This window comes from Pagrus pagrus, assembly GCF_965226575.1.
Source record: "Pagrus pagrus genome assembly, chromosome: 12".
NCBI lineage: Eukaryota > Metazoa > Chordata > Actinopteri > Spariformes > Sparidae > Pagrus > Pagrus pagrus.
Window position 1 is genome coordinate 11,101,766 of NC_140196.1, and position 27,918 is coordinate 11,129,683.

Here is a 27,918-nt window from a genome sequence, read left to right on the forward strand (position 1 = left end):
TGTGAAGAACAAGTACGCCAGTAGATTTTCCTCCTGCCATGTCCTAAAGTGTCCCTCTGCGTGGGACAGTGAGGTTGACAGCTAATGAGCTCTGACAGACACAATGGTAGAAATTAGAGAAGAGCATGCCGGAAAATAAATAAAAAAGACACGTGATTACAAGTTGATAATTGACAGAGTTGTGAAGGGTCTGGGTTACAGAGCAACCTCAATCTTCTCTATCTGCTTACACATCTTTACACATTTGCAGATTACACTGAGGCAGGGTGCAGTAAGTTGACAGTCACAGAGCGTGCTTAGCTGCCACATAAGGTAGGAACGTACTTCTTCTGCCTGGTTTCCAACAAGATCCATTTAGAAAACAATCTGAAACTATAATGCTTTGTTTTTATGAACCCTTTCTTGGTTATTACAGTTATAAATCGATGCTGTTTGGAAAATACAGTTCCCACCTTTGCAGCATGCCAATAAAACATCAAAAAGCAAAAGAGCTACTACCACTTACTGCATATTGATCCAGAATAAATCAATGTGTTAGCGTGAGGCCTTTTTTTCCACTGTAATCGTACACTGTATATATGAAAATGCAGCCTCCTGTCGGAGAAGTTCTGTATTATTCTCAGGGCTCCTACAACAGTTCAAAGTTTTTCCGTGTCGTAGATAACCATTACCTTGGACTTCATCAGAACAATACTTCATAGGCGTTGTGGTAAAGGCAGCTGCATTGACACTTAGCCTGTCCTTACAAAATATCAAAACACATCATGGATTTGTCAAATTCCTCTACACTGTGCTCTGCCCTCCTGGTAGTCAAAGCTCGTGACAGCTGTTTGTAGAGTATTTCTTTTTTCAGTTTCTTCTTTGTGCTACATTGATTTTTGAATGGTAAGACAAATTGGGACGCTCCAATTCACGTAAACATGCTGAGAAACACAAAAGAATTACATCAGTCACCACCAATACTGTACCAACTCCACAATTCAACAACACAATTCACTGAACAAAGAAGCATAATGACAATCGCCCACTCTGACAAAGAGTCCTGCTGGTCCAACCTTGAAAAGCTACTGTCTACATACAGTACAGTGTATGCGGTGACATACTGTAGTGGATCTATTAAAGGTGGTTCTTTGTGTTGTTGCAGCCGCATTAGAAATTTTCTCTTGCAGTACTCAGGACCCTTACGTAAGTAAAAGTACTAATATCACGCTGTAAGAAAACTTCATTACAAGTAAAAGTAGAAGTATGTAGGGTATTAAAATTATGGAAAGGACATGGAAAATGTCTCCTGTATGTTAATATACATCATACACAGTTAAAAAAAAACATAAACATAATAACATTAGATTAGTTTTACTCATCCTTTCATGTAAAAGCAGCATTTCACTGTTCATTGATTTGTAAAATGTAGGGGGAAAAAAATGCTGTCACAATAACCAGGAGCCCACTGTGACACCTTCACAATGCTTGCTTTGTCAGAACCTCAAAAATATAAAAATGAACTCAAAGATGGCATATTATGCAAATTTTCCAGCTCACACTTTTATTTAGGGCGTTTTAAAGAGGGTGAAATACTTTTAATGTTCAAAAACATATTATTTTGCTCATATTGTCCATTGCTGCAGCACCTCTATTCATCCTCATGCCTCAACGCTGTCTCTTTAAGGCGCTACCCCCAAAAGCCCAGTCTGCTCTGATTGGTCCGCTCTCACAGGCCTGAGCACACAGCGACCAACCATGTTTCCACATGAGCTCCACTGGTGTTTTTGCACCCAGGGGAGTGGCTGAGGGTGATGACTGTACAGTTAATGACATCATAACTTTACAGAAGTCCTGACAGCTCATTTGAAGGAAGAGTTTCCGAATAAGGGCTGCGTGCCTTTCATTGTGGATTGAGCATTTTGATACTTTCACAGTGTTTATGTAGCAACACCACCTGCTTTATTAAATACAAAAACATGGAAATATCACTTTTTACAATACAGCCCCTTTAAAATAATTAAAAGCATGAATGTAAGGGTGCTCCGTGTAAAGGAAAGTACTGACCACAAATGTATACATCATTGTTTCTACCTACAGGAAAAGTAGCCATGTGCCACCTGCTGGCATGAATGCTACTGCTGTATTTCTTTTTTGATAGCTGCTGTTCTACTTGTGTGTTTGACACCTGCACCACCTGTCACTCTAGATGGTGCACATCATATCCACATCTGCACATCTAGCTTGCTGACCGTTTTTGTTTAGTTAGTCTGGAAGAAGGGCAGCTCAGTGGCTAAAAGGTGATGGCTGGGCTGGTTTTGGATGCCTCCTAGCTGCACAGTGATTGGGTGTTATATCTGTACTGACCTGCAGATGGTAGTAGGGATAATATTGAAGTTATTCTGATCATGATGGCTTAGTCATACTAACCCAAATAAAAAAAAATTCTCAACCACTTTGGACCAAAGAACAACAACAAAGCATTGCTCTACTCTCTTAGCCCTACAATTCCACAAGGGTTGGTCAATTCTTGCCAATCAAAAAGATGACAGCAGCATCTAATCCAAGAGCTAATAAGGTTGGTGATCCATCATGTGAGTGTTACACTCTTACTTAAAAGCTTTTGTCTCTAAAGCTGCAATTCATTGTGCCCCTGATTACAGTGGAACTGGGACAAAGCAGGACGAAACAATCAAACACAGCTGTCACAATCATGCAAACTTTGGGTGGTTTGGTGGTGTCATATTTTAGGCTTTGGTGATTACTTATTGATATTTCCTGGCCTCTGCTTTATATTACTTATAAGATGGATTCAAGGAATAGATGGGGCTAATGGAGCTGAACTGATGCTGTTCAGGCACTGGCCATATTTTTCCTATCACTTACCACAAGAGGATTTGATACACATACACAAGTATTTCGAGTACCTGCAAGATTTTACAAGAATAAGAGGAATATAAAACTGATACACGGAGCTGGGATGGAATCCGAGTGCACATGTTACTCACCAAAAAGGTTTTGCAGGTGAAGCAATGCATTATTTAATTTGATACATTAAAGGGGCAATATGTAGTTTTGGGGGCAGGGTCCACCAAATATAAACAAAGTAAAACAGTATAAAAACAGTATTGTCCTGTTTAGGTATGAAAAAACCAATGAAGCGCTTTCTCCGGATTAAAATGTCTTCCCCAATACCTTTAAGGTGATACGTGACCTTTTTTACGGTGAACTCTCATCCTGCCCAGAGCACATATCTTGTGATTTATTCAATTTCACACTTCTGCTTATTTATTTTCCCCGTGAATTTTTCTCATTTTGCTTCCGCTGGAAACCCCCAGCATGATTGTAGATGAGGTGAGTCACTTTAGCAGACAATCTCCATTTACTGACTTCACAACTTGCGCATTTAACGGCTAGCTGCTGGATCAGATTTGGCCTCAAGGGGAGTGTGGAAGGTGGTGTTTGTATGATACATTTTTAATCAAGTTCTGCTCTTTGGTTCTATACGTGGCAGCTGTAAAACATCATACGGTATGTACCTGGGGGGGTTAATTGAATGGATTTACTGCTGTGCTATAGGTCTCTCTCCTATATTATTTAGTGTTCATGTCTACGTAGATTTATTACATTTTTATGAATGCCAAAGAAGATGGCACATGCTTTTTTTTCATATGCTATTTGAAACTTGAATGGTGCAGGTGCAGCTGGATCACAGGGATTTTACACCCCATGACTGCAGAGACGTTCATATCTTAGTGCAAACACACTGTACTGGTCTGTAATTACTTAAGCTACATCAGCGTGCCCACCCAAGTTCTTAAGACGTTAGGGACAAAATCACACATATATTAAATCTAATCTTATTCTAGGACATTAATACGATGCTGATGTTATCACACCCACCCATCGTGTGTGCATGTGTTACTTGTGTAGTCATATGTGTGTGCAGGCGGGGGGGTGGTGGCATTCCCCGCATACAAATTCACTCTCATTTCTGCAGGTTGTCGTGTGGAAATCAACAAATGTTTTCTGTGCCGATTCTCTGTCACAGTTGATTAAGCGTACACATGAGCGCAGGTATACACATACAAGGCAAAGGAAAGCAAGAAGAATGAATTTCACGATGCAACAAGAAGATGATATGAATTCAGGGACAAAAGACCAAAGCTGTTCTTTCCACTGTTGAGTCAACAGCAGAGAGTAAAGGTTGCTTTATACATTAACACCTCTAACCTCATGTTTCCGACCTTTAAAATTTCCTCACATTTTTAGGAAAGCCTTCTCAAATGAAAAACTGCTCTGGTGTATGAATATCCTCAGTATTTGTTTGAATTCATGTGCAGTAACACCAGCTGTTCTCTGGCACATCAGTCCTGCTGTGCACAGCAAGGCTTCAATCCTTACACCACTACATTATTAACAGGCTCGCTGTTTTCATTGATCTCATGATCAGTGGATGCTTGTTTCTGTTCATTTCTACAGCATTTGTGTTTTGTAGTGTACGTATAGATTAAAACTCACACAGGGTGCGGCACTGAGGATACAGAAATACAGCATTTCGTTACGTTGTCATCATTCAGTGGAACTTCTGGCTATTTCTTGGTACTTGATGATCCAAAATAATTGAAGTCAACAGAGTCATCATTCACTTTTCACTTGATCTCAACAGCTGCATTTTTTAATGGGATTTGGTGTATTACATTCAATGTCTGTTTGGACTGAGATTAAGGTGATAAGAAACAACTGTGATTTACTGGACTACACACCTGGCGGCTCAGTCTTCAATGTTGATGTGAGACAGGTGGAGAGAAGGCAGGGGAGCGGAGGAAGAACAGACACAAGTGTGACAAGAGACAGGAGAGGAGTTTCAAACACAACACGGAGGTTAGGCCAGAGTTATTAGACCGACGGTACCAGACTGGACGTAGAGGCAGAGGTACCTCAAGTACCGTCCGAAACATTAACTGGAACTTTTCAATTCCTAAATGATTTTATTCTCCATTAGAGGTATGCAGAGTCTGGCAATGCAATTCAAAAAACAAAGTGTGTTTCTGTTAATTCTTTTGACTCTTGATATTACTTGTACCTGGAAGGTTTTGGTTGTTTCCTCCATTTTAAATTGTCCTTTTTAACCCACACTATTGTATTGGTTTGAGATTGTTTGCCAGTTTATGGGGGGCTCTTGCATTAAAGCTGAAGTCTCACCTCATGGGGCTAACTGTGACTGAAAAAAAGGAAGCACTAAGGAAACAGGGCTATTGATTTTGTGTGTGCACTTACTCGTACACAGTTGAATAGGTTCAGAAACGCACTTCGGCGTGGCCTCAGGATGGTGGCCGACCCATCCTACAACCCCGAGCGTAATGAGTTGGGAATGAGACTCAAAATCAGCTTTTCTTAGAAATAGCACCTTGAACCCAAACTGTCACTTACTCACACTGCCAAAACAGAAACACTGCTGCGGAAAGACTAAAGTGCTTTTATAATTACAATACCACGAGGCAATGCAAACAAATTGCAGAAATAACCATCACAAACCACAGCATGACCATGTGGTTGGATGAGCCATAAATAAGTATTTGCAGTGGCTCTGGACAGGTGTTAATTCAATCATTTCTCAGTCATAGTCTGAGCTGGAGATCTGAAAATGGTGTGATGTAAAGATCTCCAGTAGGGCATGCATTAAACTTTTATTGAGCGAGCTGTGAAGCTGTGATAGTGAGAACAAACGTCAGAGGAAGTCCATGTAACGCGTTAAATGGAAGATGGACCATTCTGTTTTTAATAAATTCCCTTTAAAGTGGGAAACAAATGGTCAGATTCTGAAGTAACAACTGCGGTAACGTTAAGGATAAACTGGTATTGAACATAATGAGAAAAGGTCTGTTTAGGATCAAATAAATCCAACTAAAAGTTAGTTGTGTTTGTCTTTGTTATTGTCAGCTATTTTTTTTCACATTTTCTTTTTTATAAGCAGCTTCTTCCATAATTGAACTGAATGACATGCATCACAATATTTTTCTCTTGTCCTATTCATTTCCAAGGCTGCTGATGGATTTTTCTTACGTCATTACTCCGTTAAGACAAAACAACACATACTGGAGCAACAGAAGCTTTTGTATAGTATAAGTATTATAGTAAGCCGACCATATAGAGCTACACAATGTAACATCAGCCTTGGGTTTGTGTTTTAGAGTCCTCATTCTAGTGATTTCCAATATGTTAATTGAAGGATGTTAGCTCCTGATCCATCCCACACCCTGTGATCAGCCTGCATACTGTCAGTCAAGAGCATTCTTCAGCAGATGTGCCCATGGTTCTTTTGTTCAGCATACAGCTGGACAGCGTTATGCAGTCAATGCATCAGTTTACCACTACAATGACTATAATAGAGGATGCATGTGCTAGAAAAAACTGTCAAACACAGCAATGGGTCCAACTGGGATGGATGTGATAGTGATGATCGTGATGATGATGTCCCTGACACTGTTGAAGGTTGGTGTGCTATAGAGAGACTGTTAATGTCATTATATCACCATGAAACGTAGGTCCACAATACAATATTCAAGACTCCTATCACTGGAAAGGAAGTTGAAGCGCATGTCTAAAGGTGTTGACCCTGCTGCTGCTGCTCCTGCAGCCATAGTCTGTTGGAGGTGGCAGCGAGGCGACGGTGAGCAAATCAGAATAGAGCTGTGGTCCATCAGGTGACAAATCAGACACCAGGAAAAAGAAAAAAACACAACTTGACTGGCTCACACAGGTTGAGCACACCTCCTAGGACTCCTGGGTCGAAGGGGTTTAAGTCACCTTGATTGGACACTACTGATTGATGGAACAAATGCGTTTTTTTGTATCTTCTCATCATTTATTGTTGAGATCACACTGCCTTTGAAATATCTTTTTAAACATTGTAAAACTAAAAAAAAAACACATATATATAAATACTTGTGAACTTTCATTCTGACCTCTGACCTGAAATAAAAAGGTAACACTGAAGTCAGGTGCTTTTCCTTCTTAAGGAGCCACTACATGTGCATAAACACCGTAAGCAATAAAAGGTACCATGTTTTAAAGAAGGAATGATTAATATTCTGCCCATTTCTCTGCAGGCACGACTATCTACAAGCGAGGCAACGTTTGTGTGAAATGCTCATTCTGTATTCCCATCAGACCACTTTGATGTCCGTGCTGTGTTTTATCTTATCGTGGACATTCATTTCTTTCTACCCTCTGTGGCCATCACAATTAAATCTTTGACGGCACCGTTACACCTCGAATACAGCTTTCATCTCAAGCTTTGGCTCAATCTGTTCCAGCCCCAATCTGTGTGTGTGTCAGTGTGTGTGTGTGAATATCCACATGTAAGAAAAAGAGGAGAGCAAGTGGCATGCAAGGCAATATTTTCGCTATGTGTAATCCTTTTGAAGATAATTCATCCCTGCTTTTAAGGTGTGACAAACTGGATTGTTTAATTTTTAATTTTTTCCCCCCTATTTTTTGCCTTAACTGAGACAAACTCGAAATTAGTTTTCAAGTGCCTTTGACTCACTGCAAATGATTTCATTTATCGTTGTGCGTGGGATTTACGACATCAAGTTGTAATTAAAAGCAGCACGCCAATGCTGACATGACGACACAACTCATACTAAAGAAAAGGGGTGTTTACAGGGCTGAAACTGAAACTGGTCCTGTAAAGAACCCTTGAGACCCTTCGGCAAGTCCAATGATACAAACTTGTGTGTGCTCAAAATTCAAAGTAGATTCCAGTATAAACAGCAAGTTCTCCTAAGATTACAGCATTTCAAGCTGCATTACTGAAAAATGCGCAGAAAATTACATAAAAAAAACATAAAAATTGAGTTTTTGGCTTTGAATATTTCACCTGTGTACAGTGTGTGTTTGTTGCGTAGGCGTTGTGCTTCATTACACTGCAATTAAAAGCAACATTATGCAACTTTTTGGCATTAAAATAACAGCTTCAAAATCATTTTGTTGACTCAGTGTCTTGTCATAGGGTGAATGGTGTCTCTGTCTCAGCCGCTCTGCCCCCATCACTTGTTTCTGCTCTGTGTAACTTCAGTGAGAGGGGAGGATCACAGCGTCACATACACGTTTACTTCAACATACAAGTTTTCAACACGTAACATTGTTATGACGTAATGAGTTTTGTTTGTAGTTAGCATCTACATTATATCGCAATAATGCCGCTTTTGAGTTTTTGATATTTGAGATTTAAAATTACCTGTTTATAATGTTATTATTTATTATTTATTACTCAAATACGACTTCCAAATTAAAATAACATTTCTGTGGGAGAAGAGAGTGTAAGTCTGTATTGTGTCAGGTGTGAATGGGAAACCAGAGCATCTGGCTTCCATGAATGGGGTGTGGTTAGGGGACATTTGTACTCACACACAGGACTGTAAATATGAATGACTTTTACAACAGTGTGGCAGACAGCAGCAAGATCATAAATAAGAAAAGAACACTTCTTTGTGAATAGTTAACAAAACCCGAAATAAAGATGCACTTTCAAGCATGATGGCGTTTTAGTTTTGAAGACATGACGTTTGCGCCACTACAACGTCTACAATAATCCCACGTGACTGTATGTGCCGTGCGTTTATGAATTATACCTGACGTCATTAATTGATCAGAGCAGCTCAGTTGTGTGGATCTGGCGCTCTGGCTCATCACTGTGAAGCCTGCTGCTTCTCTGTCTACACACACAGTGGTGTCCGGTGTGATCCGCTCTCTGATGCTGACAGCACTGAACATCTCTCAGACCTCATGTGCTGTAAGTGATGGGGGAGAGGTTACAAAGTGGCAGTGGACACTTACTGGGACCTTAATTGGATCAAGCGTCGCATTAGGTAATTCAGCTCTTAGTCGCTAAGGTAAGGCAGTTTTATTTGTATTTAATACAAATCCATTAGACAAAGTGCTGTTGTAGGCAATTTTAAGTCTAAAGTTTAAAACCTGTCATCAAAATGTTTTGTTGGCCCAAATAATTTGCGCAAAATACGCAAAACTTTTTGGATTATTAGTCTTTCCTTGTGTGATTTTACCTTAAGTGTCTAACAAGGCAGTTTTTTGACATAATTAAAGGGTATCCAGGTAAACCACCTTATTTTATCTCAGCTTCGAAAAGTTCGGGGAAAAGGGCAGTCTGACCAGTTGACGCCTTAATCGCGTGTATAGTTTCTCAACACAAACTCTGTGTTCTCTGTTCTGTGTCTTGTGTTAAAACCATTTAATCAAACCACTCAAACATTCAGTTTGGTGTAGCACATGTTGGCGTCTCCACGGAGCCAAATAAAGCGTGCGTAACAGCGCGTCTGGATGAGTTTTACGCCTCGACACGAGGGGCGAGTCTGTAATACTTGACTAAATTTAAACTAAGACTAAAGACACTACGCTGTGACACAGTCAGATTCAGCATCCGCGACAGCGATGAACTAATGTTAAATCTTGATGATCAAGGGGACACAACCACCTCAGACTTCCCTCGATTTGATCCTTTAATAATACAGTCCGGAATCGATTTACAGCTATGCACTTAAACTCATGTTCTTTCCATATGTCGATACATTGAATTTTTGTATTTATTTTTTTTATGGAAAAATAAATTTGCTCAAGTTGAGGGACAAAGTATGTGTGAAATGCCTTTTCTGTGGTTGGTTATTTTGTCGAGAAGGGAATTGAGACCCAACAAAAGTAAGCAAATTAAAACAATACATAAAACTATAAAACGTATTTGTGAGTGTCTTCCCCCCCTAATCTTTAATTGGAATGTTTGAAGGGCCATTCAGACATTTCACTAAAAAAACAAAAGAAAAAAACAGGATAAAATGATTGTGCTGTGTAGTGTCTTTGTAAAAATCTGATGTATTAATTGTTCGGTATTGACTGTAGCCGTCTTCCTTACTGCTCAGTTGCAGTAACACTTGTCTTTCTCAAACTTTCACATGAATCCATGATATGTTTCCTTTCTGACACATACAGCATGTGTGGTTTAGCCGCCTATAGCTAACCAGAAAGCGTCAAATTGAGACAGGCTGCAGCGTAGGGTTTGTGTCTCTCCTGTGTGCCAACTCTGTGTTTCACTTATTGCTTTTCATTTGTTCCATCTAGCAGCATTATTACAAAAAAAGACTTAACAGAAGAGAAAGCTTGTCTATCAAGGCAATAACTAATGGTGAGAATATGTCAAGTTTGTATTGTAATCCCTGCTAATCTGGCACGTGGGAAAGAGTTTCAAGTAGTGTAAATATTAAGATCCAGCAAAACACGTTTGTTTGAATGCAGTAAACATGCCAAATATGAGGAAGTATGTTTCTGTCTGTGCATGTTACCGTTTAGCTGTAAAAATCGGTTGACTTAAGGTGACACTGGGATGTGTTTGAGGTGCATTTCCCAGTCACCTATTATTAAACCACCTGTTTATTGACCCTTATGTCATCCATTGATCTATGCCTGTCAGTCACCATCTGACTTGAGCTGCTGAAGCAGAATGAACACTTAAAAATAGACTGTGCTGATGTCATCAGACAGCTTTAAGGCATGGTAATGTATCTGCCCTCTCCTTTAAATAAGGGACACCTATTCAGGTAAGGGTACCGAAAAGGTAATACAATAACAGACCAAATTCAAAGACCTTATTAGCTACCTGTTCACATGTGAAACATGCAGCAAGTTTCTTTTGCCTTAAGTTTCACAACTAAAAAGAGGAATTACAACTGTGGAATCAACCTTTGGACCCTTGTCACCGTAAACATTTAGCAACACAAGAGAGCATTTGAGCACATGAATGGAGTTTAGACTCATTTGCAACACTTTAAAGGATAAATTCATCCAAAAACATTTTATTTAGTGATTATCTTTTCACTACCATGCCGATGGAAAGTCATGGGAAGTTTCCTAGAAGCTTTGAATACACAGATCATGTATCATCACAAGATATAACATTGTCAGCTTGACCAGTCTTTAACATTGCTCTTGAAAAACTGATAATTTTTCAGATGGCACTGTTAGATGAAGACATTGCATTCCACTCCAACATACCTGTTCCTCTGGATATAACGGTGGCTGTGGTCTACTCTGTTTTTGGTGAGTAACAGAAATTCAAACGCATTTTTTTTTTTATTCCTCAACGGACGATATAAAGAGTTATTAACACTAATGGCGCTGTCAATTAATTCTCTACTCGTTCTGCTCAGGCTGAAATGAACAGCATGAGGCAAGACAGCATACTGTGAAGGCTTGGCAGCATGTTTTCTGAACGTGTTACTAAGTGATATGCAGTCCACTTCCACTTAGAATACATAACTAATGTGAAAATGTGTTGTTTTACCCATATGTACTGTATGTATGTATGTATGTATAAATTCTGCCTGCATAAGCCCATCTTTTCTTGGACATGCACACATCAATGTACAGACCCTGTGAGGCAGCCAGTGTGGCAGCTGTTCCTTTATTGTCTGTGCTACTAATACATCCACATAAAGGGCCTCTGATAATATGGTCGGCTCATGAACTGAAAAATAAAAAGGTTAACGTTTCATCTCAGGCTTTGATCTTGGCAGCATTACCAGAGAATCCTTACATTTCATGTATTAGCAGGCTGCACACTGTAAGAAGGAAACCAAAAAGACACAGTTTCAATATGAGATTTATTTTCTGAACACCCTTGTTTAACCAGACTGATTTGACTTTACTCATTTTAAAATGGTAATGTTACAATCACTAAACTATTAAAGCAGACTTTTTCCTAATTGCTGTGTTTGTTCTAGCTTTAAATGTGCTTGCTTGACCCGCAACCTGAATTTAAAGATCACCTGGAATCACAGTACTTTGTTCACACTGAGTATTTGTGGTTTATACATGGCTGTTCATTATCAACCACTTAGCTCAGAATGGGGAAAGAACTAGCTTGAGTTGTCTCAAAGTAACAAACTCTCACCAATTAACACGTTACACCTGATTTCTTTAATCACATTACAGCCAAAATGTAAAAAACAGTTACCTGTTTACAGAATGTGTCAGGTGATGTCTTGATGGGAGCAGTAACTTCCTCTGGATCTTTTTGCAGAGCAAGGCTAGCTGTTTCCAGTCAGGATGCTAAGCTAACCAGATGCTGTCTGTATCCTAGGTCATAAACATGTAATCTGAACGTGATATGACAGGTAATGAAGAAATGTAATTCACAAATATGAATGTATCTGTAGTTTGCAGAACCTTTAAACTGGGCTGTAATTATGTAATAGAGGTGTTTTCCCTTTTAATTCTTTGCAAGAAAGCAAATACGTGAAACTCCCAAAATGTCAATTAACTATCGCTCTACATACACAATGTGATTCTGACAACTTGTTGACATTAGCACATCAGACTTGTGAGCCACAATCAGCACTCCCTCACATTCAGGGGTTGGGGTCTGTTTTTCCTGCAGGAGTATGTTCACTATTGGGCAACAGCACACTTTTGTATATCTCCTACAAGAAAAAGCACCTCCTGAAACCTGCAGAGTACTTCATCATCAACCTCGCTGTTAGTGACTTGGGCCTGACTCTGTCCCTCTACCCCATGGCGATAACGTCGAGCTTCTACCACAGGTACCGCAGCTTGAACCGACTGTAGTATTAAATCAAAGTGAAGAAACAAAGACAGAGTGGCTGTTCTCACCACCAGAGAATGGGATACTTTCATGTGCTGTAGGGAAGATTGTTTATAGGTATTGCTTTTAAATCAGACTCCCTTTCATATTTCATGGTTCATTTAACTGAACTGTATGGTTGGTTAGCAGCATGATTGCCTGTGAGTTCACACATATGGAGTGTCATGCTCATGCTATTCTCCTCTTTTCCCTCCTTCACCCTCTCCCTCATTGATCTTCCGTCTCTGTCTTTGCTTTGCACTTCCCTCTTTCTCTTTCTCACACCCCCTTACCCTCCTACACAGGTGGCTGTATGGGAAAACAGCCTGCTCCATATACGCTTTTTGTGGCATGTTGTTTGGCCTCTGCAGTCTGACCACTCTAACCCTGCTAAGCATGGTGTGCTTTGTGAAAGTATGTTATCCGCTCTATGGTAAGTCTTCAAAGAAGCTATTTTTGCCCAATGAAATGACACAGGATTAACCATCACATCCCTAAATGGCTGATTGTTGATTTATGATGAAATGGGGAATCCCTCCATAAGGGACTACACATTAGCCTTCCTTTGATGACTGACATGTTCAGGGGCTGCACTCAATAAGAATTACTTGTGATGTTGGGTAATGCAGTGCAATAGGACCTTCTGTCTGACATTAAGAAATTGTGTTTTCCCAGTCAGTGTCACAAAAAGGTCTCTCAATTAGAAGCATTTCGTAAGACCAAACATAGATGGATTATTTTTTATCTTTTTAAAGTCTTCCTTTGAAATGTGGACCTACAAAGAGATAATGTTCTCTTTAACTGCATTTATTTTAATGTGTCACTGTGGTATCAACCCCCCTCAGTCAAAACAACTTACTAATGTCTACATTTATCTTATGGCAGACACAACATTCCTCGTCATTCAATCACCTCCGCTTGCTTCAGAGGCCTTACTTTTCACCTGCTGCTACAGTCGTCTAGGTGCCCACGCTCTACCTGAGCTAGCCCTGCAATTATCAATCCAGAAAATCACCCAATGTTCCTTTCACACTTCAGCAAACTTGGCTGCAACTGTCAAGCTGCTATGGAAATAAAAGATTCTGGCACTAGTGTTTGCATCTGCACTAACAAAATGCTGAATAAAAATACACCAGGTTTGCTCTGCTTACCCAAGTCACACTTGAACGACCTGGTGACCGCTGTACCCGGTTTATTCTTTAAATCAGTTACACAAGCCAGCATGCAAACTGATAATCTGGTGAGGAACATCTCTCTGTGACTGCAACACACACTCCTCGATCTGTTACCCAAGGCATGACATCCACCGTTTTTTGGCCCAGCCCAGTCAGAAAGTTCTCAGACTGGGAACACTTGCACACGAGAGGCCTTGCATTCTTTACTTTGCCCTTGATTCTTCTGCCTCTGTTCAGAGCTGGTGTAAAGACCACAATTTGCCAAACGCATCAGCTTCTGGCTGCAATTGACCGACTATAAGAGAGTATGCAGGGTTTAACTTCTGACTCTTCATGCAACTACTTTCATCTCTTTTAATGATTGCAAATACATGCAACACCATAAAAGCCTTCCAGGAAAGACTGTCCGAAAGTTACCCCCCTTTGAATGATTAGCTCATCTCCCCGTCTATGATGGTAGGTTTTTATAAAAACTATTTTGTTTCCAGCAGATCCAGTACTTAAATGAGGTAAGGGCTTCTGAGAACATGTCTAGGGGGGCATCAACATGGTGAAATATCTCTCATGCTACTCAGAAAACCAGGTTTTCACACAACCTTAAGATTTCAATCACTTAATTGTGCCAGAATCTTTAATCTACATGAATAATAAAATCTAAAATTAATGTGTTTTCACAGGAAACAGGTTTAACTCTGTTCACGGCCGTCTGCTCGTTGCCTGTGCTTGGATCTATGCCCTGTTGTTTGCCTGCTCCCCACTGGCCCACTGGGGGAAATACGGACCAGAGCCTTATGGCACCGCCTGTTGCATTGACTGGCGCTTGTCCAATCAGCACACCACGGCACGCTCTTACACCGTGGCACTATTTGTCTTCTGCTACATCCTTCCATGCTGTGTTATTGTAGCATCCTACACAGGCATTCTGGTCACAGTGCAGGCATCTCGCAAGAATATGGAGCAGCACACATCGAGGCAGACGCACATGAGCAGCATTCAGATAATTATTGTTAAGGTAAGAAGAAAGTTTGATAAACAAAAATTATTACTTCCATCATGCCAGAGATACCAGTTAGCTCATATGCTATTAAGTGCCTTTACACTGTCCGCGAGAGTCTCAATTTGAAGTGATGATTTGAAGATAACAAGTTCTGAAAAACCTTCAAAGCACCACTGGCATGACTATTACAAAAGAAGTTTGTGAGCTTTGCTTTACTTCTGCAATCTGTCACTCGCAGTCTCTTTTCAACTTTCTACTTGTCCTTGTCGTCTATAATCACATCTACACTATTATTAATCCACTTGCACTCTTTCAACTCCGTACAACATATACGCCCACAGACAAAATTAGTCCTTAGCCTGAAACTTAACTCTCCTCTAAAAGTCATTCGGTCGCATCTGTGATTGCAAGTACAAATCTTTTACTTTTAGCCCAACCAATTTAAGGCTGACGGTAACTTTTAAACAAATGCAAGAAAAACCACCACATGGTTGTGCAGATACAGTAATGTGGTGGTGGTTCAGGGGTAAAATATCAAAGCGCCTCCTTTGAGACAAGTTCTCTGGAGAGCTCCTCACTCCTCCATTTGTTGAAGAAATTGGCAGTGACCTCAATAGATACTCCAGTGATGCAGCTTCTCATTAGCAGGAATTGGCTCTGGCTGGACTGTGATGGATGAGAAGCTACTGCTGCCTTTGCTGATAAATGGTGATCATCATATACCATTCCTCTTAAGAATAACTCTGACTCATCCAAAAAAGCTCACAAAAATGGCTTTCTGCCCATGTAGCATCTGACTGATGTTGGTCAATAAACCTTTCAGATTGTGAAGATACATGCTCAAAAACAGCCAGTCTGAGGATATTCTGTACATTTTCTTATTGTCAACAAGTACCGTGAAAAGACCAAAACCAAAAGTGAATTAATCCACTGAAGAAGTATTGGTTGTTTGGCCACGCACTACCCAGTAAAAGACTCACAGACCTAGTACACCCTGTCATAGCAACAGCAGACACCCCCCAGCAAGATAATGCGCCCTGCCACACTGCAAAAACTGCTCACGTATGGGCCGAGGAACGTGACAAAGAGCTCAAGGTATTGACTTGGCCTCAAAATGCTCCAGATCCCAATCCAATTAAGCATCCTAGGGACAAGTCCTATCCATGGCGTTCCCACCAGCAACCCACAGCACTCAAATGATCTACCACCATCACCCTGGTGATGAGACACCACAGGACACCCCCAGAGGTCCCTGTGTCCATTCCTTGATGGGTCAAGGACAAGTCTGATCTTGGTGGCTGCCATGGATTGGACTCTTTCTAGCAAACCCCCATTGGATCATGCTCGGATCCAGGGAAGTTGGAGGCCAAGTGGATGCTTTGAGCTCTTTGTCACATACTTTGGGATGCAACGTTTCCCAATATAACATTGGCTTTTAGATCAATGTTAACCACTTCACCTGTCAGTGGTTTTAATGTTGTGACTGATTGGTGTCTACCATCCTGCTGCCATAAGTACACATTACAGCATGAAATGTGTGATAATCTGTGGCTGACAATAGTCCCAAACAAATACACTAACTAACTCTTGTGTTTACTCTGACTGACATGTTTTAGAAAGCTACTCACTTAGCCTTTTTTAAACATGAATGAATGTGTTCACTACATGATCCATCTTAAAAGATTTACTTGTGAGAAATTTGTGTGCTTGGGGCTGAGAGCCACAAACAGGCTGGGGAGGTCGAAAAGTATTGAGGAACATGCATTAGTGGTTTTGGTGTTTTCTTGGCATTTGTTAACATAAAGAAAAATTATATTTGTTTCAATTTCATTGACACTTTTCTCCATTGTGCATTATTTCCTGCAAGCTAAGTGTTGCTGTCTGCATCGGTTTCTTTGCGGCATGGAGTCCATATGCTGTGGTGTCAATGTGGGCTGCCTTTGGACAGATTGAGAACATCCCCCCTCTGGCATTTGCGATGCCAGCCATGTTTGCCAAGTCCTCCACCATCTACAACCCAATCATCTACCTGATGCTGAGGCCGAACTTCCGCAGGGGGATGTGCAGAGAACTGGGTACTCTATGCCACGCCTGTCTGAAGGGCTGCCTCTGCTCCGAGGGGCTGGCTAAGTGCTGCTGCAAGCCAGAGATCAGGGCCAGACTTTGCACAATCCACGGACAGACCAATCAATTCCCTTTATCCAACTCATCTGCTCAACCTCCTATGGTAGCATTACAGGACCACAGCTGTGAGAAGTGCAAGGATGCATTCGAATGCTTCAGACGCTACCCTCAAATGTGTGGTGTCACTAACCTTACTGCCAATGGAGACTCGTCTAAGGATCAAGACACTCCAGTTTCTCAAACACATAAGCAAAAGACTCAAAGCATGTGCCACAAAAGGTCTCTGCTGGCCGCCATGTGCGCAAAAAGGACTTCAGAAATAGACAACTTCCATATTAATTTAGAGATGGTTCCAGGGCATGCAAAAGTGGCTTGGCCCTGACATTTCTACCCATTTATAGGTTTATAGAATATCTCTGGACATATTTAGCAGGTTATGTTCTGTGAGATGTAAAATTACAGTACTTAATCTATTTTCAGGAATTCAGGAATGCACCATATGCTCCCTAAGCATTTGGGCAGCAGCCATGCACTTATTTATTTTTGTGCTGCCCACTGTGCTTTATTTTGGCTAATGTGACAGAACGGCTTTGAGGTTAAATGCTGACAGCTATAATTTGAATGGTATTTATGGTATAGTTTGCAAGCCATAAACAATCTAATTATGTTGCCTTTGTAATATATGCACTTAATGTATCTCTGAAACCTTATTTGTGGCTTGGCATTGAGCAGCGTATTGCTTTTTGAGTCGAACAAGCCTCTAAATCATTGTGCCAGGGCTACGTGACTTAAGATAGACAGGTCTGGGATTTTTCCAACTATTCCTTTCCAAATCAAAGTTGTCAGTGCCAGTATTTAAGCGCTTGTTCACATTTATAAATGGTCTCTGAGTATTAAATCCCATTGGCTGAGTTTTAGGTGTTGCAGCAACTTATGTTCTATTTAAATCAATTGTGTCCCACCTCAAACATTCCTTGAAGCACTGCTGGCAGCATCATATGTCTGAAAATTTATGTATTTGTCTATTACCTTAACACAGTTGTATTTCAGGGAGCGTCCCTATTTTACTTTAAAGTTTGCATAAGCTTTTATGGTTGTGAGCATCAGTCTAACGCCTCTGAAAACTTGATTTTAAAAATATTTCTCTATATCATAAAATATTCTTGATTAAATGACAATTGGTAAAAAAAACATAAGAAAAACCCCATCTTTAATTATTAGGATTTTTAAAGAGTTTAACAAATGCTAATATGCTTAATCAGGACTGTGTGGATGACTTTTGCAGAAATCCTCTAATCCTTAATGTGAATTAATCAAACCTGTTGTAAGTTTGGCTAAAAACAGTGCATTCTTGTAAAAAAAAAAAAAAAATTAATGAGCATTCAAAATATTGTTTTTAGGTTTTTTAAAGACAAAAAATGTAAAAATTATTTAAAAAATAATTGTTTTTAACTGTAAAAACATTACAGTACTCTAAAAAAAAAGAAGGCATAATTTGCAGGATTTGTTGGTTGCAGTTGGCAAACACACCATTTAAAGTTGGCCCCTCCTTCCCGGCTTCATGGGCAAGACAGAGAGAAAGAGCAGCGGTGGTTCGAGAGTTAGAGAGGGAGCATCGATTACTGAGAACAAAGTGTGAATCAACATGGCCACTTCCCTGCACAACCCTCCAGATTTTTTGTGAATTCATCCAATCCACTGTTTGCCTCTCTGTGTGTGTCCAGAGCTCATCCCCGCCCTCGGTCAAAACAGACACACAGACCGCAGTTCTTCATGATGGACCAGGAACTGAAAAAGGAGGGGGGCAAAAGCTTGATGCACAGAAACATCCTGAACACAGCAAAATATTAAGAAATAAGAAAGTACAGGCAGAGGGCAAGGTCTCTTCAGATGCATACACGGTCACACAGTCCCTAGTGTGATTGATTTTTTTTTTTAATGGGAAATCCTGCATATCATGCCTTTAAAGCTGGCATTCTGCACTTTCAACATATGTTTTTGTTATTATTATTGTTTTTACTGTAATTGGCATATTTGCTGCAAGTATTATCTTAGTAAAACCTGAGTTCAGCCTCAGGGAATCACACTGGCTGGGAACAAAATATGACAGTCACTGATGACTAATGACTTGTATTTAATAATTGTCATATTTTGGTTCATTATTACAGCAACCTACAAGTACGTTTACATGAGAGCTGAGCACCACCTCATTTCTAAAGCTGTGAGCACTTCCTTTACTATGCCAGCCCAAGTATTGTTTACACTTGACAACTACAGGTATATCGCTCATGGTGCTTTTTCAGTCATCTAACTACACACTGTACAGTATACTGTAGCACACAACACTGTTGCATAATGCCATTATCATGGCGTTGCACACAAGGTCTATCTAAACACATGAGAGCTTCAAGTCATTCTTTATGACATGTACAATGAAAATGCTGTATTTCTTGTCTTTACTGCCCAAAATAATGGTATAGATTTATTTCAATACAACAGAGGGAAAGATAAGAAAGCTAGATAAAAAACAAACCCAAATAATGCAGCTGTATATAAATGCATTAGTGGATTATGTCCACGCTGTTTGTAACTGTTGTTGTGTGTAACTGTGTCCATTGTGTAAAGTAAACATGACTTGAATGGGATTTGGGCATTCACTCAGGAGCAAATCCGTCTTAGGCGACTTTATTGTTTCAGTTTCTCAGACACTCACTGAAGTGTTACACTCATATTATTGCATCCCATAAGCCTACTGCTATTTCATCTGATCTAATTAAGTAATGTATTGTTGTTCTACCATTTTTCAAATTACTGTCATGTTGTATATGTTTTATGTTGCACTTTATTAGATTTTATCTATCGATCAACAGGATGCCACATTAACAGCATCTCTGAATCTGATAGCAAATGGATGTAATTACTGTTGAGAAACTGGGAAACCTTATCATTAATTGCATGGAGGGGATTAATTTTCTTGCATTTGGTAAGGAGATTATTAAACTCACCAGGTGAAAAATTACTGGCTGTTTGATTTGCAAAAGCATACTATTGTCACATGTGTAATCCATTAAAATGTGATTTCAAACTGTCTTTTCAATGACAATGGCAAAAGGGAAAATTCGTCTTCCTGTCAGATATAAGGAGATAATCTGGAAAACTGCCATTTTTAAACACAAGAAAAATGACATTTAACAAAATAGTGGCATGTAAAAATGCTTGTGTATTCAGACCTAGTCTTGGTTAGTAAATGCAGAAGTTTTCCAGGGATTGTATATTGTCCATATTAAGTCCGAATATAAACATTATATTTGGCTATACTGCAGTCTTTTAAAGTGTGAAGTCGCTTTCAGACATTACTGGGCCGTGATTGGTGGATACCGACACAGATGACCCAATTAAATTTTGAGTGACGTTATATTCAGTCTGTCCCAATTCCACACTACGTAAATAATAATAATACATCAGGACTTAAAAAACCTTTTCCACGTTCAAATGTTATGTTTCTGTGAGCACCTTAACATTTCCTTAGTGCATTGCATTGTGGGAGAATAGTGTCCATCTTTCTAATTTGTTATAAGTTTTAAGTAAGTTTTTCCACTAAACTATATTTTGTACAACACCATCTCTACTTTAGTCTGTAGTGTGGATTTGGGATACTAACTATTGTCTTTCATGTCATATTTTCAGTATATTGATATCCAATAACAAGTTGCTATGTGTAACCAATTAAGACCTGAAGAAAATATTAGACAAGAAACAATACCAGCTCAAGTTGTGTAGTGCCATCTATGACATGCGTGATTTTATAAACATTTGTGAATGTCAGATTGTCAAAAAATGGATTTCTGGTAAAGTTTGTGGAATGGTGAAGAAAAATAAGTGCGAAAAGCTTTTTGTGATGTAGCACATCATACTTATATTGTATAAAGAGAAATACATTCAAAATGTGAGACCCAGAACACAAACTTACAATTCATTTTGTAATGAAACAGAGCCACACATAAACACATCTCCAAGACAATTACACTTAACAGGTATTCATGCACTCTTTCTTAATTTGGTGAAATGGGAGCACATCATCAACATCAGGTCTGATATTAACGGAGGCAGAGTTTGATTTACTCATGAGTAAATTATCTGCTGACCCCTACTGGACACAGGGATCACAACAATAATACACATTAATATAAAACTGCACAGAGGTTTCTGTCCATCTGTAAAACTGGTTATTTTACAGACTTATTGACCTTACCTGTTCTGTGTTTGAAGTCATAATGTTTGTGTTGGGATGTAAATGAAAATGTTTTCATTCACAGGAATACCGATAACCAGCGTAGTCCTCCACTGCTTTGATAAATGTTTACACACCATTTGATTGTCCCTGAATAGGAGTCAGTTATTTAGTTAAAGCTACAGTATTGGCGTACTCTTTTCCAAAACATCATCACACAGAGATCAATTTCTTATAAAACGAATACTTGATAATGTTTGTATTAAAAAATTTACTTTTGCAATAATTCTCGCTTTGACTTGTTACGCGTCAAAAATAATTATGTAGGCCATTATTCTCTTATAGAAAATTAAAAAATGAACAATGATTTCAATGTTCCATTATAAGAGGAACCTGAACGCTGATCATATTCATCTCTACTTCCCATTTAAGATACGTTTTGGTAGTTTTAAGTGTCAAAATAGTAGTCAGAGTGATCATTCAGTTCAGTGAGATATCAGGAAGTTTTCATAGCCAATTTCCCTATGAAAATGGTTGAGAGCGAGCTTTGTCATGAGCTACCACGATATCTTGCTTGGAAAGTTACAGTTCGGTCGAGCTGTTCAGTTTTCCATTTGCCATTTCAAACACTCCAAGTAACACAAACAACATTCTATGTCACTTGTACTGCACTTGTTTGAGATGATATCTCAAACCAATAGCACATACAACCAAAATGAAGTTTTACAGACAGCTCAGAAAAGTCATTTAGAGAGGATGAGGCGAAACTGCCAAAGTTCATCAGATGTAGGAGGAAAAACCACAGGTGTCCAATATTTTCTGGATGACGTCTACCTTGATGTGGCCATCCAGAGCTCGACACAGCTTCCCAATTGTGCAGCCGATGCTTCCCTCCTTCATTTTCCAACGATCCAGCATCTGGTGCACCATCTCCGGCAGGCCATCACGGTAATAGTCGTGCTCAATGGTCTCTATTTCCACAGTAGTCAGACCCAGTCGCCGCGCAAGACGCTTCCATTTGGTCCCGATGTTTTCCCTCAGCAGTTCCAGGTGCTCCTCTGTCACAGTGTGGTCCTCTAAATAACACAAAAGAAACACCTGTTAGGTGTTTTCTGCTCAACTCTAATGAGAGTCCAACTCTATTTGTTGAACTAAAAACTAGACAAATGTGTACGCATTATTTACTGTTTCATTCAACATTTTATTCTTTATAAATTGATTAGTTAAATGGAGGAAAAAACTCAGCAACTATTAAAAAAATCAATCATATATTTTATTCAATTCTTTCAAAATTCCAGCTTCACAAATGTGAGGACCTGATGATTTTCTGTTTCAGGTATAATTGCAAATTTGATTCATTTAAACAAAACAATAAAAAATATGAAGATTTTGCCAAAGCAATCTGGGAAATAACAATGTTTTTTGTCACTACTATCTCATTTTACAGTAAAAAATTATTAATCAATAAAATAATCGGCAGGTTCATTGATACTGAAAAAAAACTTCAGTTGCAGCCATTATAACCAACGATGTTTGCAAACTAAGTTGATGAATGCAATAGAAGTTTTTACATGGTATTTTTTGGAGAAAATCAATGACATGAACTGGGAAAAGTTCTGAATTCTGGGGGCGTTGGCATGGCATGACCCTCAAGAAATGAAAGAAATGTTGTTCTGGCTTACCATATTTCAGAATGCCTTCTCTGATGGGAGAGTAAGCTGGGCCCATACCAGGTTGAGACAATAAACTATGTGACGAATCGTAGCCTCTAATACTCATCGTGTTGTTGCTTCCAATCTGGATCCCGCTGGCATTTTGAATGTAAAGAGATGCTGAAACAAGCACAAAGCAAGCATAAAATATATGTCAGTCAAGGTTGAAAGAAGCAGCTGTGAACCCCAGAGGCAAATGTGTGTACCTGGATCTGGTGGCACGCTGCTCTTGGAAGGAGCCAGCAGATGCCCAGGGCTGATTTCAGGAGCAGATGTATCAGAAACTGGGTAAGTTGGCCAGGACTGCTGGCGGCCGTAGTGGGACTGTGGATGTTGCTGGTTAAACTGTGGTAGAGAAGAGGTGCTGGCAGACATTGGCAAGTGCAATGGAGTGGGTGTGGGAGAGTTCATGGACTCACGATACTGAGCCTCTTCTTGGCTGGTGGGCTGCACTGGCTCAGCTTTGGTCCAGGAATGGACAGAAGAGGGTCTGTCTTGTTCCGGTTGCCTTATGATGTGATCTGACGTGCCGACGTGTTGCAGGAAAGGATTTGAGTTGCTGTGAAGGCGGCAGTAGGCGCCGTCAGGCTGGTTCTCATAGTTATAGCTACCGTGTTTGTGGTACTGAAGCTCCCGATCCAGTTTCTCCTCCAAAGGTGAAGGGATGCTGACTCCCCTTGCATCTGTCTGAAGAGACCCCCCAGATGGCTCATAGTGGATGTCATGCAGGTCCTCAATGCTGGCTTCAACTGGCTCAGACACACTTCTGTCTGAACTCACCAAAGAAGCTGGGTTATCTGCAAGGTAAATATGTATATAAAAAACTATTTTTCTTTTTTCCAGTTTCTTTCGAAACATTAGAACATTAAAGGTAACACAGTCTAGTGGACATCAGAGTATGTACAGTACCTCCAGGCCATCATGATTATCAACAGTGCTCACCTGCTGAAAAACATTCAGGGGTCATTGATAAAGATTTCATCTTCTCAACAAGGTCGTCTGGGCCTTCATATAATTTCTGCATAAAAATCACATGGAGAATCATGATACAAAATGCTCAGAAAGTGTATTTATTTGGCTTCAAATATGCTGCTGGGTGTATTCACTGTGCATACAAGAAAATATTCCCCCATAAAATCCTAAAGAAAATATATTCGGGGCGCCCATTAGCTCAGTTGGTACAGCGGGCATCCCATGTGCAGAGGCCTTGTCCTCACTGAGGCGGCATGGGATTCAGGTCCGATCTGTGGCCCTTTGGAGCATGTCACCCCCCCCTCTCTCTCATCCTGTTTCCTGTCATCTCTGAGCTGTCCTATCAATAAAGCCATAAAAGGCCAAACAAATACTTGAAAAAAGAAATAGATTTACCATCAGTTCCAGTAAATCTTCCTCTACATGAGGTTCAAGTTTTTCCATGTAGAAAGCAAAGAAGGATTCGTAGCACTCTGTAAGAAAAGGAAAAAGAGAGGGAAAGGGTGAGAAGAAGGTCCGCATAATCCACTGAAGGGTTGAAATGACACACACGCACACACACACGCACACACACACACACACACACACAGAAAGTGCACCTTTAAATGTCGGCCGTTGCTGCGGATTGTGCTCCCAGCACCTCTTCATCAGCTGAATTATCTCGGCAGGCGTGTCGTCTGGAATCAGGTCCTCTGCCGGTCGGTCACCATTTCGTATGCACTGGCATATGTGGTCTTCGCTCCTGGCATCTTACAGTGACATAGAAAAGACCGCTATTTTGTTGTCTGCATGCAGGCAGTAACCTTAAAAAAGACTCAATTCATGAATAAGATGTGTCTTGAGGATGTTTTGACCTCCCAACTCACTTGCGTATGGCTCTTCCCCTGTGAGGATGACCCAAACCACAATCGCAAAGCTGTAGACGTCAGACTTCTCAGTGGAGGGGGTATGTATACTCTCCAGGTGCTCAGGGGCCATGTAGCTCAGTGTGCCAGCACCCCTTGCCCCATCTGATCGCCCCTTACGGCTCTTCCTGCGAGACTCCTCCTTTGTGAGTCTACTCCATGCCTGGCAGGTGGCCAGGCCAAGGTCAGCAATCTTTTTCCACAAGGGAAAAAAAATATGTTAATGATCACAAGAGGGATTTGATGCCCTCTGCGATTAGGTGGAAAACAATATGTGCATATATCATCAACAGAAATAAGCCAAAATGAGTTGGAAAATGATTCAGTCAAAAATCCAATGTTGTAGATCCCCATAGACAACCATGATGGTACATGCATGCTGTCAGAATGTGTCATGGGCCATAGTGTAATATACCTTAATGTGAAAGTCCTTGTCCACTAAAATGTTTTCTGGCTTGATGTCCTTGTGTATGATTTGTCTCTCTGTGAGGTACACCATCGCTTCCAAAATCTCCACAATGATTCTGCCCTTGATGGATGTTGGTACAGAGACCTAGAAACAGGGAGAATTTAGCGCATTAATCCTTCAATTCACATAAAAATACCATCGTACAAGTTATTTTAGGCCGCAAACTACAGATGAAAACTGGTGGAACTGCTGATTTTACAGCCATGAGTTCTGAATCTTTCCATTTTCAATGTGACCACAGATATTGAAGCTGCTGACCATCTCCAGCATGACCAGCAGGTTGCCTCTGGGGATGAGCTCCATGACTAGTGAGCAGTCTCTATCCTCCATGATCACACCCAGCAACTTGACCACCCGCTCATGGTTCAAGCTCGCCATGATGTTCCCTTCCTCCAGCAGGGACCGTTTACTCTCCCTGGAAAGAACAGGAGAAAAGAGTGAGAAACAGATATCTTCCAGACAAATGCAATAACTTGCATCTTCTTTAGTCTTATAGTGGGGCAAGTTGTACAGGTGGTCTGATCCAAAATGCTAGTGCTTGTTTCAAGTGCCATGAAGTGACTGATCCACTTTAAATACAGTATCTTTGTCGCTAGCTGTGGTTTCACGGACAATATTTCTTCAATCCGATTAGAGATCCAAACTTAAAACATATTTCTGATAAAATCTGCACATCTCTAACTTTTGTTTTTTGTTTTCTGTTCCCTCAAGCTGTAAGTTGTGTAGCTCTCTAACTCCTATTTCTCTCTAGCTGTCTCCTCCTCCTCCCTTTTTATGTTGGTCCTTTTTGCAGGACCACGCCACCCGGGAACATCTCCCTCACCTGGCTCCCGCTGCCTCACATATTGTTGGATCTCGATTGTCATGCCCCATCGATGGGACCGATGGATCATGGCCCTCTTATGTTTTACTATCTCCATATATCTATAGTTTTGTCACCTCAGAGTGGAGGCCGTGTGGCTTGGGTACCACTTGGTCATCCTCCTGGATCCACACTCTTCACATATATTTTATATAATTTACTTGTATCAGACATTATATCAACGATATTCGTAAGCTGTGATTTTGTTGTTCTGTTCTGTGCATGCAACATCTATTGCTTGTCTGTCCTTCTTGGGAGAGGGATCCCTCCTCAGTGGCCTCTTCCTGAGGTTTCTTCCATCTTTTTTTTCCCTGTTAAAAGGATTTTTGTTTATTTCTAATCTGGCAAGTTTTTCCTTAGTTGAATCGAGGGTCTAAGGACAGAGGATGTTGTTCACTGTACATTTTCTAAAGCCCACTGAGGTGATGTGAATGTCATTTTAGGCTTTATAAATAAAATTGTTTTGATTTGATAATTCTCATTATTAAAAGGGATATTAGAGTCAATGTACATGCAGCTAATGACATTATAATTACATACATTCAGAAAAGTTGTGAAGATTTTACATTTAGGAAAAAGGAGCACCCGTATCAGATCTGCATACTAGAAACATCCATAGTATCAGTTGGATCGGTGCATGCCTTGCAGGACATACAGTAAATCCCATGTTAAGGCTACAATCATACAATTTTAGGGCAGAAGGGGCTGTAAATGTAAGAAGTGCTCCAACACAACGCAACACTGTTCTGAAAAACAGATTACTGCCCTACATCCTCATTTCATGTAGACTCACGTCTCCCTTTTCTCTGTTAAAAGGAAGTACTGACAAATCAGTGCTTCTGTGATGGACACTCATTGTTATGCAACTCCAAACTAGACGTACACATCATTATTTTACACATGCAACACCCTCCCATCAATATCGTGCTATATTACTTTCTATATCCTGTCAATATAGTTTAAAAACATGTCTGAGTTTCACTGGGTTGTGTTGGGAGGCTGCCTGAAGGGTCGTGTCTGGGCACATGACTCAAGTTACCATCAGGAGACGGGGAATACCCTGCGAACTCCACACAAACAGAGATACACAGAGGACTTACTCGTTCCGAAGAGGGCCAGTGTATATAGTCTTTAAAACCACCTGGCCGAGGGTGACATGGTAGCACAGGTACACGTCTCCAAATCCTCCGTAGTCCAGCGGCTCTTTTTTAATGAGATCCGCCGATCTCATGTGAAGCGAAGGCTGCGGCGCGGTGGCCATCCCTGTCAAAAGGTCACAGTAAAACAGCTGAACAACACACAAAACGCCTCAGCAGACGTGTGAGACGTGGCTATAACGCCTATGATGTCAAATACAGCGAGTACAAACAAGCCGAGGGGAGTAAATGAATGACAGACGCGGCGAATCGACCATCCATAACTTTCAAAACACAGGAAAGATGTGAGCTAGCTTAACATGTCCGAAAGTTTCGGGCAACGCGACAAACTTAGCCTCTACGCCGTTAGCCAAACTCTTCGCCCGAAAAACAACATTGTACAGCTAATACTGTCAATATCAACAACAGCTGGAGGAAAACGGTTACCTAAAAGTGATGTTCAACCCAAACTGAGCACTTTCTTTGTAGTTCCGGGGTTTCTTCGACGTCGCTCAAAAGTGAAACCAGCCGGGGGACGTAAAAACTACAGACAGCCTGACAAGTCGATGACAGAGCAGGACGGCTAGCAGAAACAAGTCGATCACAGAGCAGGACGGTCAGCAGAAACTCGACACATTTGTGGCTAAAAAACGGCATAAAAACGCTTTCTCTGACAACACACGAGTGCTGGATGTGATATC

General features: G+C 40.4%; 2 protein-coding genes across 3 annotated transcripts; one reads left to right on the top strand and one right to left on the bottom strand.

The window, feature by feature from the left end:
• Positions 1-25: 25 nt before the first annotated feature.
• ripk1l (receptor (TNFRSF)-interacting serine-threonine kinase 1, like) lies at positions 26-27,820 on the bottom strand. 2 transcript variants are annotated; one of them, XM_084368384.1, is made up of 12 exons: positions 27,665-27,820; positions 27,182-27,344; positions 25,478-25,634; positions 25,166-25,303; positions 24,712-24,943; positions 24,445-24,594; positions 24,242-24,318; positions 23,816-23,891; positions 23,080-23,670; positions 22,844-22,993; positions 21,996-22,237; positions 26-91 (listed from the first exon to the last, which is right to left on the bottom strand). In XM_084368384.1, the coding sequence occupies exons 2-12, from the start codon at positions 27,340-27,342 to the stop codon at positions 44-46; spliced, it is 2,022 nt and encodes a 673-aa protein (XP_084224510.1). In that variant the 5' UTR covers positions 27,343-27,344; positions 27,665-27,820; the 3' UTR covers positions 26-43. The 2 variants fall into 2 exon arrangements, with proteins under 2 accessions (XP_084224510.1, XP_084224509.1); XM_084368383.1 differs by lacking the exon at positions 26-91 and having other exon boundaries at positions 19,070-22,237; positions 27,665-27,817.
• Positions 11,004-17,312, top strand: opn7a (opsin 7, group member a; the record flags this gene model as incomplete). Its single annotated transcript, XM_084368389.1, has 5 exons — positions 11,004-11,091; positions 12,431-12,593; positions 12,940-13,067; positions 14,487-14,821; positions 16,674-17,312. 5 exons carry the CDS (start codon positions 11,004-11,006, stop codon positions 17,310-17,312), a joined length of 1,353 nt encoding a protein of 450 aa, XP_084224515.1.
• Positions 27,821-27,918: the final 98 nt, after the last annotated feature.

Bases quoted from the DNA above. Each gene is read 5' to 3' on its own strand.
- ripk1l (XM_084368383.1), bottom strand. From the start codon at position 27,342: ATGGCCACCGCGCCGCAGCCTTCGCTTCACATGAGATCGGCGGATCTC. The intron at 24,595-24,711 runs GTGAGTTGGGAG...TGTCACTGTAAG, and splicing joins AGGGGAAGAGCCATACGCAA to ATGCCAGGAGCGAAGACCAC. The intron at 24,319-24,444 runs GTGCACTTTCTG...CTTTTCTTACAG, and splicing joins GCAACGGCCGACATTTAAAG to AGTGCTACGAATCCTTCTTT.